This window comes from Colias eurytheme, chromosome 1 (genome assembly GCF_061535395.1).
Source record: "Colias eurytheme isolate Ceu_HAF_F1 chromosome 1, ilColEury1 Martin Lab GWU primary, whole genome shotgun sequence".
NCBI classification, from domain to species: Eukaryota; Metazoa; Arthropoda; class Insecta; order Lepidoptera; family Pieridae; genus Colias; species Colias eurytheme.
The window spans coordinates 6652244-6665833 of record NC_142980.1 but is presented as its reverse complement, the minus strand read 5'-3'; the positions used below and the strand labels follow the sequence as shown (position 1 = coordinate 6665833).

The following is a 13590-nucleotide window of genomic DNA, read 5'->3' as shown; positions in this document are numbered from 1 at the left end:
TGTAAGTACATATTTTTTCATACCTGATGGATCATAGAATAAAATTTTTATCAATCTTCAAGTCATGTGACTATTTAAAGTTTGAAAAGCCCGCCAGTAAATAGTTTAAGGGGGTACCAACTAGATGGCGGATCAATCGTCTTCGTTTCTTTTTTTTTGTATGAAGTTGTCATTCTTCTCGCCGAAGGTGAGTAGTATATTCTTTGACCACCATACCCATCAATTCTGTCATCACGAATACAAACATAACCTGGAATTCTAAAATTGAGATTTGGTTTTAGCCAAGTCTCGTTAAGAGCGATTATAATAGGATCATGCTTATTTATAATATGAATTAAATCCGATTTCTTAGGAATTATGCTCCTGCAGTTCCACTGTATTATTTTGGAATCCATTATTATTACTTATGCTATCAATTAACTTATACAAAGTGGCAACGTTGGACGGTTTTAAAGTTTTATTTTTTAATAAAGTGTTTATTAAAGAAGTTATAATATCCATAATCTGAGATGTTTCGGTTTCATTATGGACCACTTGATATCCGCAGCCATTTTCAGGCGTAGGAATCTGAGCTTGTCTAATAATATCATTATGAGCAACTTTGTCATAACCCTTTATAGACTTAGGAGGCAATTTAGGTTTTAAATGAAAAGTTTTTTTGTATGAAGAATTTGTATTATTAACACTTATTCTGTTTGGGGTTGAATTAGAAGATGGTGCCATCAATACCTCGCCATATGATTTTGTAATTTGTGGGTAAAATTTGCTTGCCTCACCATAAGAAATATTTTTTTGAGCCATACATATTTTGATATCTTTTTGCCGTTTATACTCAGGACAGATTTTGTTAGAAGCATAATGGAAACCAGAACATAATAAGCATGACGCACAATCTTCTTCTACCGTACAAGTGTCGCCTGTGTGGTCTTGACCACACTTGTAACACCTAGGTTTGGATCGGCATATATTTTTAGTGTGACCGTATCTACAACATTGATAACATTGGACAGTAGGGAAAATATATAAGTTTACTGGCAAAGAGTTATAACAAACATAGACACGCTCAGGGAGAACTTGTCCGTCAAATGTTATAACGACTGATTGTGTAGGTTTCCAAGAAATAGTACCATTAACATTAACTTTATAATTTATCCTTCGGACCTTAATTATTTTACCACAACCTACTGGGGTGGACACATATTCTTTTACTTCCTCGGGGGACCACTCGGATGGAATGCCTTTAACAATACCAATTCTGGTAATATTGAATGATGGAATTTTTGCACTAAGATTAAAGCTACTCAAATTTTTATTTTTGACGAACTCATTAGCATCCTGTGCTGTTGTGAAAGCAACAATGCAACGGTTTCTGCCTATTTTTTTAATGCTACCAGACACAATGTTTTTTATGTTATTGTTCTTTAAAAACCTTCCAAAAGTAATGGGATGCAGAGTAGAGCCATCGCCGGGTGATGTTTCAGTTCTCTGTACATGAACAATATAAGGGAAGGAATCTGAAGGTACATATTCACACCGACTATCTTGTAATGCAACAGAGTCATGTAATTTAGGATTATCATTAGATCTATTTAGCTTATCACCAACATCAATATTTTCAGTGATCATTGATTCATTTGAATCTTTTGCATGCTTTCTATAGCGTCGTTTCTTTGGAGTACTCTCCAAATTCTGATCTAAGCATGTATTTGTAACAATTGGGATTGTTATGTAACTAGCTACCTCAGGACCGGGGGTAACCAGTCCCGGGGGAATAGGATCCGGAGGATCGTTCATAGAACAATCAGACCGAACCTTACCTCACGAAATTTAACTTTTTACATACTATAAATTAAATATATACAAAAACTTACCTAAATAAACACTAACTATACACAATTAATAAAATATATACAATTATAAACTATATATACAAAACCAAACTCCACTGATCATATAAAAATTAATTATTTTAACTCAGCCAAGAAAAATTACACCCGCTTCATTCGAAGTTTCCCGCGCTTTTCCTCTTCGAAGTTCGATGCAGATGTAATCATGTATTAGTCAGTTCTTTAAAGAAACGAATCTTCAATGGCGGCGCTTATCATTCCCTCTCGCTCACACACGGCCGTACGGTATGCAAAAAAAAATAGGGTAAAGTAAAATGTATTTAATTTTCCCTGTTATAATTTTTGGAAGAAGTGTACAAATACAACCCTCGAATTTAAGGTTTTTGTGGGGGGGGAGGGGAGGGGGGAGTGGTGGGAATCCCTCCTCCAAAGGGGGGGGGTGAGGAGTCACTTAGTTTCTGAGATATTGGAGTTTAAAGTTTTGAGAATTGCCTTGAAATTGCAAAAAAAAAAATATGGACAAGAAATAATATGAACTTTTCACAGTAATATCACCAAGTTTCAAATCGTGGGTAATTATTGTACCGGCGAGCCTAATTTTTTTTTTTTTAGTTTGTTACATTTTCGCCATTTATATTTAGAATGACAATTATGTATTTGCTATAGTAAATAATATTTTCTTTAATAATATATTCTTTGGGGAAAGTTGTTCAGTTTATGGGCTAATTACGAGACTACGAGTATTAATGGAGATTTTGTTGCGTTCTGTATATGTCATTTGATAGTTCATATAAATACACAAATATCATAACAAAACAGTTTGTCAACAAACAAATTAAAATAATTAACAAAATAATAAATAAAATAATTATCAATTTACGTTATTTTTATTTTCTTTTTTGCTGATCCTACCATCTGTCAAAGTCAGCTTTGGCCGCCATTGAAGATTCGTTTCTTCATTGAACTAGCTAATAAATGCGTTGTAAATGTAAATCAAAATTACCACAGATCACAGAATACAGATACAGATCACTTATTTGAGCTGTCAGTTGTCAACGAATAGCAAAGCCAAGAAGCTTATATCTATATCCATAGGGCGTATTCAGAAAGAAAGCTTGAAACTTATAAGCGCTTATAAGCGCTTATCAGCACTGGTAACCCACGCAGGAAAATATATGAACATGCGCCGATAAGCGCTGATCGGCGCCGACAAGTTTGTTGAAACTTGTTGGAACTTGTCGGCGCCGATCAGCGCTTATCGGCGCATGTTCATATATTTTCCTGCGCGGGTTTCCACTTTCCAGCGCTGATAAGCGCCGATAAGCGCTTATAAGCGCTTATAAGTTTCATAAGTTTCTGAATACGCCCTAAGACTTATATCCAAGAAAACTGTGTCCAAGAAGCTTATATCCTGTTTATATCTAATACACTGGAGATTTCAGTATGAACATTAACTCATAAGGTCTCATAAGGTCATATTTTCTTGTTACAAGATAATGTTCATACTGAAATCTCCAGTGTATTAGATTTATGCTTCTTGAGCAAAGCTGACTGCTCAGGGCAACAGAGTATTATAATATTATCTATGCAGCAACATTTTGTGTTAAGTGCCTATCCGACAGGCACATCCTAATATACTCTCATAAGACTAATAGACTCTCATAAGAACAACGAGGGGAAGATAGACGTAAGTTAGGAGACCGTAAGAATGTTTCATTAAGCTATTGCATAGCTTCTATCGCGGGCCTTGAGCGCGGGGACCGAATCCAGAAATTCCGTAACGAAAAAACCTCACGCTCCCTACTCCGACGGGCACGGCGGTGTGGCTTAAAGGCATAGCATGCAATAGCTTAACGATGGACCGGGGACATGCTCCATCGTCCGGGGCAGTGAGGTGACATGAGACGTGTTCCGCTCATGCCGCCTCGCAGAGGAAGGAGGAGGCGCGCACGCGCGCAGCCGTAGGTGGTAACGGAGGTGGGCCCGTAACCGGGCGTCCGCTGCCAGGGTCGTGGACGATTTCTAAGAGTACCCGCGGCCCCGGCTAACTGCGCGGCTCGACGGAACACAGTGGGGTTTTAGTCGGTAAGAATCCGACATAACCCTTGGCTCCATCCCCGGGGGCCGTGGGTATCTTTCGAAGATTTCCCCACTATAAAAAAAAAAAAAAAAAAAATGATCATCTAGTTAGTAGGAGACAAGAGACAAGCTAAAACGAAAAACGCTCGACCTCGGACCGGTTTTTGCGTAGACAGAAAATTTTGGTTTCTCTTTCTACGGGTTTTTGGGTATTTGTGCCATGGTACACATTAGTGTTGCCAACGTAGGCGATTTTTTCGCCATTTAGGCTACTCAGAACGAGAATCGGCGACAAAAAAATCTAAAAAGCGACTGGTCGCCACTCTAGCGGCAATCTTTTTTTTATGCTACCTGGTAGGTAAACAGGCATACGGTCGATAAACAGGCCGAATATCCTGAATTTGTCGCTATTATTCTGCTTAAATATAAGACTCTAGATTGGTTTATTTAATTATTTAACTTAAAATGTTAACTTTACTATTCTTAGATCATTAAGTACTTAATGATCTAAGTTAATATTTCATTAACGGGTTTTAAAGACAGCATATGTCTGTTTATCAGTGTGCTAAGAACATATTATAAATAAATTGATAAAAACTACACTTTATTTTATTCATGGTGTTTGGGCTACTTTAGGCTATTAGTGAGAAAAGAGAGAAAGCATGAGAAACGGCGACATTTGTATTATTTACTCTGTGTCTAATGTTTATAGTTATCTGTGAATGTTATGGTGAAAGGCGAAAGCGGCAAAGCGCTTTGTAATTATCTGTGTTGTAATAATTTGTATTTTGTAATTTGTAATCTGTGCCGGGTGCCTGGCGGCGTAAAACGTGCATTTGCTTTTGCATTTTGCGTGCTTATTGTAAACAATTTATTAAATTTACAATTAATACATACTTAATCTGTGAAATATACCTCTGTGTAATAAAGACGCCTCTTCAAAATAGGATGTAAATGTGTTTAATATAATAAATATTGTTTTTTTCTTTTATAAATAATTTAACGAAAACATTTAATTGAGTTCCTGCCTACCTACTCAGTTAAATTAATGTGGTTTTAGGAGAGCGAATATATTATCTTTCAATATCAATATCATAGCTCGTTAATAATCATGCTTGGGTATACTAACGCAGGAATACCAGACAAATCTTGGCAACCACCAGTCGCTATTTTAGAAACAACGTGAGTATTTATCAATCTATCACTTTCTGAATACGTATATTAATACTATAATATACTAGCGGTCCGCCCCGGCTTCGTCCATGGTACATATTTCGCAATAAAAGGTAGCCTATATTCTTTCTGAGGGTCTAAAGATTATCTGTGCCAAATTTTCAACAAAATCGGTCCAGTAGTTTATGAGCCTATTCATTACAAACAAACAAACGAAGTTTTCCTCTTTATAATAGTAGTGTACAAAACCAAACAATCTTAATTCTTAAAAAAAAAAAAAATTATTTTAGAGATCTCAATAGATTTACTTTTTACCAAAAAGAATATAGGTGCAAAATATTTAAAAGAATGTTGTGTTTGTTACCACTTCTAAACACCACTTTTATTTTTATTAGTCAATAATGGCTGAATAGATTTTAATTATTTAAAGTTTGTTATATCTGAGTCCACTGAGATTATAATAATAACTAAGTATCTATTAATCGAAGACTTACAAAAAATGGAGCTGCAGCTAGCATTAAAATAAAAATAATAAATTACTTTCAGAATGGGGACTATTATTTTAGAAATGTACTGGAAACACACACCGTTGACTTGTAGAAATTTTATGGAATTAGTAAGAAGAGGTTATTACAATAATACAAAATTTCATAGAATAATAAGAGATTTTATGATACAAGGAGGTGATCCCACAGGTACAGGGAAAGGTGGGCAATCAATTTATGGACCGCAGTTTAATGATGAAATAACCCCTGATTTAAAGCACACAGGAGCTGGAATCTTGTCTATGGCCAATGCGGGACCCAATACAAATGGTTCTCAGTTTTTTATTACTTTAGCCCCAACACAGTGGCTGGATGGGAAACATACCATTTTTGGTAGAGTTCAAAGTGGTATGTCTGTTGTTAAGAGAATTGGACTAGTAGAATGTGATAAAAATGATTCACCAGTAGACGATGTTAAAATAGAAAAGGCATATATTCCAAAATAGTTTTAATATAACTTTGATAATAAATAATTCATTCAGCTCTAGTGTTTTATTCAATTTTTCCAAATGCCAAAAAAAAATTTTTTTTAATTTAATATTATGTATATAATCCAGTCAAATTTAACATTTGAAAATAATAACAATTTCGACAGAGCCAAATTTTGGTGGGGAGCTGGAGTGTAGAAATAAAGTTTAAAAAGACCTCATTGACCCCATGTACGCAACAAAAGTTATTCGAGATCAAAGGTCACAATTTGATAGTACTATCTATCCCGTTGTGGTCAAATTTGGACTGGCAACCTAGTCAATATATTATATTCTCATAATTATAAATATAGGTACATAAAAGTAGACTTCATTAAAAAAACTATAAACGCACTAATCCTGCGATGGGATCTTAGACTATGAGGTTTTTTTATTTTCCTTGAAAACGGTAAATTTTATAAAAAAGCCGTAGGACCAAAATTTTATATTTTATAATTCTCTAGAAAAATGGTATCCATGCTTTCTTTCCCAAGAGTTATTATCTGTGAGATATCACACAGCCTTTGAAACATCACAGAAAGATCTTTATATACAACTAGAGGTCCGCCCTGGCTTCGCCCGTGGTACATATTTCGCAATAAAAGGTAGGCTATGTCCTTTCTCGGGTAACAAAATATCTCCATACCAAATATCATGCAAATTGGTTCAGTAGTTAAGGCGTGATTGAGTAACAGACAGACAGACAGAGTTACTTTCGCATTTATAATATTAGTATGGATTAATTTCAACAGGGAATCTTTGAAATTTTAGTGAGGTCAAGCTTTTTTTTTTTGGAGATAGGTTATAAATTTATAATATATATTATCTATAGAGTACGAACAACGAAGTGGGAACAGTAGGCACAGGTGGGAACAACACGACGTTCCCGCCGCGAGCGGCGAGCCGTAGTCGTGGTTGAGTGCTATCGAAGTGCGTTTCTCTAGGAATTTTTTTCATATTTACGAATAAACATGGTGAAATGTGCAGTTCGATCTTGCAAGAACGATACTAGAAAAAACACAAAATTTAAATCCAGTATCACATTTCATCGGTAAATCGATTGTTGTATTTATTTTTATGAAAATAAATCTAGCATCGCGGGGGTGAACGGGAAGTGGGAGGCGGACATGCGCAGGCTCACGCGCGCACCCGTAGAGGGAGAATGTACTAGAGATCACATCGGCGTATACCCGAACGAGATGGCGAATCCTTACGTCAATGTTGCCAACTATTACAAAAACTTTTTATCCGAAAAACTGGCAAAATATCTATAAATGTTTGGGTATTTTTTTGTAAGATAGGTTTATGAAGAAAAAGACAGATTTGAAAAGATTTTGTTATTTATTAACTTAACTAGCGACCCGCCCCGGCTTCGCACGGGTGCAATGCTGATACTAAATAGTAAATACACTACAGAAAAATTATGAACGTTGTATATAAAAACATAGCGGCCCGCTCCGGCTTCGCACGGGTATAAAATATATAGCCGGGCGGCTGGCCGGTACCGCCGCAAACGCTACGTCCCGCAATTTTTAAATCTATACTAATATTATAAAGAGGAAAGGTTTGTATGTATGTATGTATGTATGTATGTATGGTTTTCACGCATAAACTACTGGGCCGATTTTGATGAAATTTGGCACAACCTTTTATTGCGAAATATGTACCACGGGCGAAGCCGGGGCGGACCGCTAGTATATATATATATATTCACTGTTGTATTGTATTGGTTCTTTTTCCACACCACCTGTGAGGTAAGAACCTTAGGTGCGTTTTTTTTAAAGAGGTATCCCCAGTAGGCCTAGTCCTCCTTTTTGGCATGCATCAATATCTGGAATAAATCGGACATTAGGTACTTTATATTATATCTTATTATATAATTATTATATATAATTATAATATCTATTTATATTATATAGAAAAAAAATTGGACTTTGTATGGAAATCTGTCAGCTGATTAGCGAAGTTTCCTTACAAAGTCCAATTTTTTTTACGAATTCAGCAAAGTTGTAGAACAAAAGTTGTTCAGTTTCATGAGTAGAAGCTCCTGTCTAAATTTTTCAAATGTCTTACCTTTCACCTTGTATATCTATATCAAATGAACAATGTATTCAAGGTATTTAATTGGTTAAGTATTAATGCTGTATTGGTTAAAATCGCTTCGAAAATTAGCCATTATTTGTCGTAAAAAGTAAATGACAAAAAAAGTTATTGTGGGTTATCCATAAGAGATAGACATATACCATCGCGGACTTTTCTGTAGACCTTTTCAATGTGTATAATACTTAGTACATTATTTTGATAAAACTCGTAGGGTTCAGCCAGCGTTTGCAATGTAAGCGGAAAAATGTAAATTTTTACGACATCACATTAGAAACCTCAAAAATAACAGTACTTCTCCACTATTTAATGGGTGTTATTATACATATAAACCTTCCTCTTGAATTACTCTATCTATTAAAAAAAACCGCATCAAAATCCGTTGCGTAGTTTCAAAGATTTAAGCGTACAAAGGGACATAGGGACAGAGAAAGCGACTTTGTTTTATACTATGTAGTGATGACTAATACAAACATAAAAAAAATCTTATAATTAAGAGTTAAGGATGGTGTTGAATCCTTGACCTTCAAAATTATTGACCTTTAAATAAAATTAACTTGTTATAAAAGTTGCGTACCTTGTCATCCACCTCAGACATTTTTTTTGTTGCATAGTGCATCCTAACTTTTATATATTTTCCGCAGATGGATTTAATTAAAAGTGAATAGTGACAGTCTAAAAATAATTGATTTTTAAAATGATCACTTATTCTTGAAAAAAGATTTTCATTAAGGCATCTTTTGAGACATTCTTGAGAAATAGTATGAAAATAATTTTTCTTACTCATATCTCTATTTTGACGGAAAATTTTCTCACTAAATGTACAAATGGCAACTACATCTTTACTAGGATATTGCAGTCCCCCCTTGTCTTTTTTATACAAGAAACTTTTAAATTTATCCGCAGTCAAAACTGACGTACAATCAGGACACTTAAGTTCTTTTTTCAGTTGACTTACAACAAACCCTGCGATATAAATAATAATTTGTTTCGAAAATTCGGTCAGTTTACTAGGATCACTTAAATAGTCGTGGTCATCCATAGTGCGGATAAAATCAATGTCACGTATCTCAGAATCATCAGTTTCATCTATTAGTTTAATTCTTTCTGTGGTTTTATTTATTGCAATTTCCGGTTTGGTATATGTTAGTATATTTATTTCCTGTAGAGGAATGCAATTACCTGTAGTGATGTGTTTAAGTTCACCATGGACTAGCATCCGTTTGAAAGCGGATTTAAATTGTTTGGCTGTAGGGTTATTGTTAAATCCACCTTTAGCCCTAATCGCGCTAAAGAAATACTCCAAGTGATCTTGGCTAAGCTTATACGTACACAGAAATTGTAAGGATTCACTTCTGGCATAATTTTCGTATAGAAAAATTATCCCTCGTATACAAATCATAAAGCCCAAAAATCCAGTCTTTCGGTTTGTATTAAGGATGGGCATGCCACCTAAATGTAACTTCATTAAATATTGATATATTTGTTCAAGAATCAATTTAGTATTTAAAAAGTTTCCCTCGAATAGAGGTTTTTTATGTGTATATGCATTCATATTTCTTGAATTTAATATGTCAAACAAGTCATTTATATTTTTAATAAATTCTACTGTAGCCTCCGAATTTGAGAAATTATCTATTTTAAGTTCTTCGTTACAAAATTCTATGGCATCAGCAACAGAATTACTGAAAGTCTGAGCAGCCAACTTTACTTTCATGATCTGTTGCCTAAAATTCATATGAGATCTTTTCAGTTTATTAGCTAGGTGAAGTCCTTCATTTTCCTGCAAGTCAATTAAATGTTTGATGTATTCCCAGGAAATAGTGCGTCCCTGCCTATCAATGATGGGTCCTTTCTGAGCCAAAGTATTCCGTACTAATTTAAGCATATGTGATGGATCTGGGTATATAATAATTTTTTTGTCACCTACTTGGAAAGTAGGATCTATTTGAGTATCTTGTAAACAACACCCTAATAATTTAGCCATTGCAAAGTTTGTTGGACAGCCATCGAATGTAAGTGATAAAATTTCTACTCCACATTCATCATGAACGGTTTTAATACAGGTCTGAACTAAATTGGCTTTTTGGTATGCCGAAATACCATCTATTAAAAAGTACCCTAAAGGTATTTTCCAACTACCATTTATAGCAGTTAGCATAAAGACAAGGGCTTCCTTAGCTAATTGACCACTACTTATATTATTGCCACAATCTACAAACCCTATACAGTTTTGACCATCAAAATCTACATGCTTTCTAATAGCCATTTCATCGAAACATAGGGCGCAAAATAATTTGCGAAATGGATTCACTATACTATTAGCTAATTTGAGTAGTTTTATTGCTTCTAAAGATTCTTTACTGATCCCTGGACTACCGTCTATACACTGGTACCACCGTGAAAGAGTTCGTGGGTGAGGAAGGCATGTATTGAAATATTTTCGAACATGATCGTAGGCTCTTGGACTTATAAAGTGGAGAGTTAATGCAAATTTTCTTAACTCTACAGAATACTTCCTAGGTGCGGATTCTTTACAAATATATCTTTTTAAAAAGTCCTTATTTGCCGTTTCTATAGATGACAAAACATCAGCAGATTCTTGATTTATTAAACATCGGGCTTTTAAATCTTCTAATATGCTGCACAGTTCTGCATTCTTTTTCTTTAACCGCCACGCCCTTGTCCTCAATACTGCAATTTTCTTTTTTCTTTGCTCGGCTACACGTTCTTTATTTATTAATTTTTTTCTTAATTTGATTTTTCTCGGTGTTTCCACCTGGAAAAAAAAATATTAAGTTATTTTTTGCAAACTTGAAACAGAAATATATAATAGAAAAAAAATCTTTAATTAAAAAGTATTAAAATAATACAGTTTATATATTTGGGGAAATTAAAGCATGTATTAGTTCAAACTTCAAAACTATGTTACAGGCTTTAGATTCCCCTCACAATTATAGTAGTAGATTTGATTCCTTTTCCAACTTAAATAATTTTACAATTTTAAAAAATATAAGACCACACAGATGTACCTAAATAAGACAAAATATACTACTTATACAAATAACTCTAAACAGTTACAGTGCTCCCACGGTAACTCTTCAAAATATATTTTTTGGTCACGCTATAAAACCACGCTGTGGCAACATTTCCTATACGCCATTAAAGATATCACTTCGGCTGTTCTTTAACATTTGCTACGGTTTTAGTTATTGCGCGAGCACTATATAGTTTCACAACGGCGGCTCCTGCTCCTGGCCCCGTGATCGGCCACAAGCACTGTCACCATGCGCTGGCACCGGCGTGATGAAATTATTACTATACTCTACTTCATTGTTTCAGAAATAAATGTATTCATTCATTAATTTATTGTTGTATATGAAATAATGATATACCTCAAAACTTGGTTCAGGGGCTTTCGACTGTTTGCTAGTACTAGGTAGCTCAATAATATCCTGTAAAGATAAAGTTTAACTTCGGTAAACCAGAAAATTCAAATAACATAAATGTACAAAATGTACCCAAATGAAATTATTACTAACTAGCTATGTCCCGCGGTTTCACCCGCATTGCTCCGCTCCTGTTGGTCTGTTGAGATAATATATAGCCTAAAGCCTTCCTCGATAAATGGGCTATCTAACACCGAAAGAAATTCTCAAATTGGACCAGTAGTTCCTGAGATTAGTGCGTTGAAACAAACAAACAAACTCTTCAGCTTTATAATATTAGTATAGATATATATTTCACCATAATTTTATAATATAATCAATTTACCTCAAGACTTGGTTCAGGGGTTTTCGACTGTTCTCTTGTATTAGGTAGCTCAACAACATCCTGAAAAGATTAAGTTAGTTGAATCAGATAATACTAAGAACATCCATGTACAAAATAAAAGGTGTAAAAAAACCGGTGACTAATCCAGGCTTCACACATTCATATGAGCCGTGTACATACACAACAACACCTCATAAACTTCCTCTCCACGGTATGTCGTGCAGTTCTAAAATAGTGCAGTGTTGTTGCTCGTGGGAAAGTGCAATGAAATTATTAATTTACCTTAAGACCTGGTCCATGGACTTTTGATTGTTGGGCAGTACTCAGTCGCTCAACAATAATATCCTAAAAAAATAAAATTTGATTTAGTATAAATAGAAAATATACCCCTATAAAAATAAATTAATAACTTGTTTTGTTTATTATGTAGACGTAGCAACAAAATCGGTCTATGAATATTTAAACTACAACATTTAAATCCAAACTAAATGCATCACAAAAATTACTCACTGTTGTAAAAAGTGTTGGAATTGCATTGGGCATCAAATAGGTTTTTTTTTTCGTTTTTCGAAAATAACGCGACTCAAAATGTATAGAACATATTCTGTGACTTTTTCCTGGTAACCAGTTCTTCCTTCCGGTAGCTCGAATCCATCTGTTTAATGTACTTGTTTCTTTTGGAAACCTAAAAAACATATTTAATATTAAAAAAACATTTCACGATTTTGGGGAAAATTTTACCCTGTACTGGTATCCCTAATGTTAATCACATGATTATACCATAAATTTGAAACTACGTAAAAACAAATGGCGTCCTGAACAACAAGAACACTTCGTAATTTAGTCGGATAACACAAAAAAATGTTTACGTCTATTTCGATGAAAATATTATATATTTGTAGATAATTTCACATTAGAGTTAATGAAAATGTATCAACTATATCCAGTTCTATAAAACAATATACTTCAAATAAGTTTACTTACGTGTGAAAGGTAATATTTGGTAATCTTCGTTCCGGCCGATTTTTACAACCAATCACACTACAACGCACCATATTTTCACTTAAAGTCGGATTAAAACAGATCACTGTCAACGTTTATTAAACTTTGAAGTCACTTAACAGCGAGAAAAAACAGAAAACTAGCAAAACAATGGACTGTAGCCGCTTGTTTGGGACAAACTGCCTTTGTCCCCAACAAAAGAAATCGCATAACATGAGAGAAACAAAAAACAATGTTTCTGTCTCGCTTGCTCTTAGCTTTATAGTCATAAGTGTATTTCTCTCACGCATTACTTGTCATTTTAGTGCCTCCTCTATGGTTCATTCTCACTCTACGCGCGCACCCTTCGCGCACCTCACTGGCCACCATAGACTATATACTTAATACAGCTGGCCACTCGCCGCCGCCAGTCGCCACGTGATCGTAGTGATGTGACTTGACCAACGCTGTACTCGATAGTTTACAAGAAGAACTATATTTTAACATATAGGTATTATTTATTTAACTTTAAAATTAAAACTCTTTTAAAAATGTATTAAAAATAATTTTGTGGTGTGTTTTGTATGATACACTTTCTAATATTATGAATGCGAATGTATTATA

The 13590-nt window shown here is 34.5% G+C and overlaps 2 protein-coding genes across 2 annotated transcripts; one reads left to right on the top strand and one right to left on the bottom strand.

The window, feature by feature from the left end:
* Window positions 1-238: 238 nt before the first annotated feature.
* On the bottom strand, window positions 239-2007 carry LOC149911046 (uncharacterized). Its single transcript, XM_090107356.1, has one exon. It carries the CDS (start codon window positions 1792-1794, stop codon window positions 349-351), a length of 1446 nt encoding a protein of 481 aa, XP_089963482.1. The 5' UTR covers window positions 1795-2007; the 3' UTR covers window positions 239-348.
* A 2729-nt stretch (window positions 2008-4736) lies between these two features.
* Cypl (peptidyl-prolyl cis-trans isomerase-like 1 Cypl) lies at window positions 4737-6126 on the top strand. The gene is made up of 3 exons (XM_090107255.1): window positions 4737-4876; window positions 4987-5108; window positions 5646-6126. The coding sequence occupies exons 2-3, from the start codon at window positions 5038-5040 to the stop codon at window positions 6088-6090; spliced, it is 516 nt and encodes a 171-aa protein (XP_089963381.1). The 5' UTR covers window positions 4737-4876; window positions 4987-5037; the 3' UTR covers window positions 6091-6126.
* The last annotated feature ends 7464 nt before the right edge of the window (window positions 6127-13590 follow it).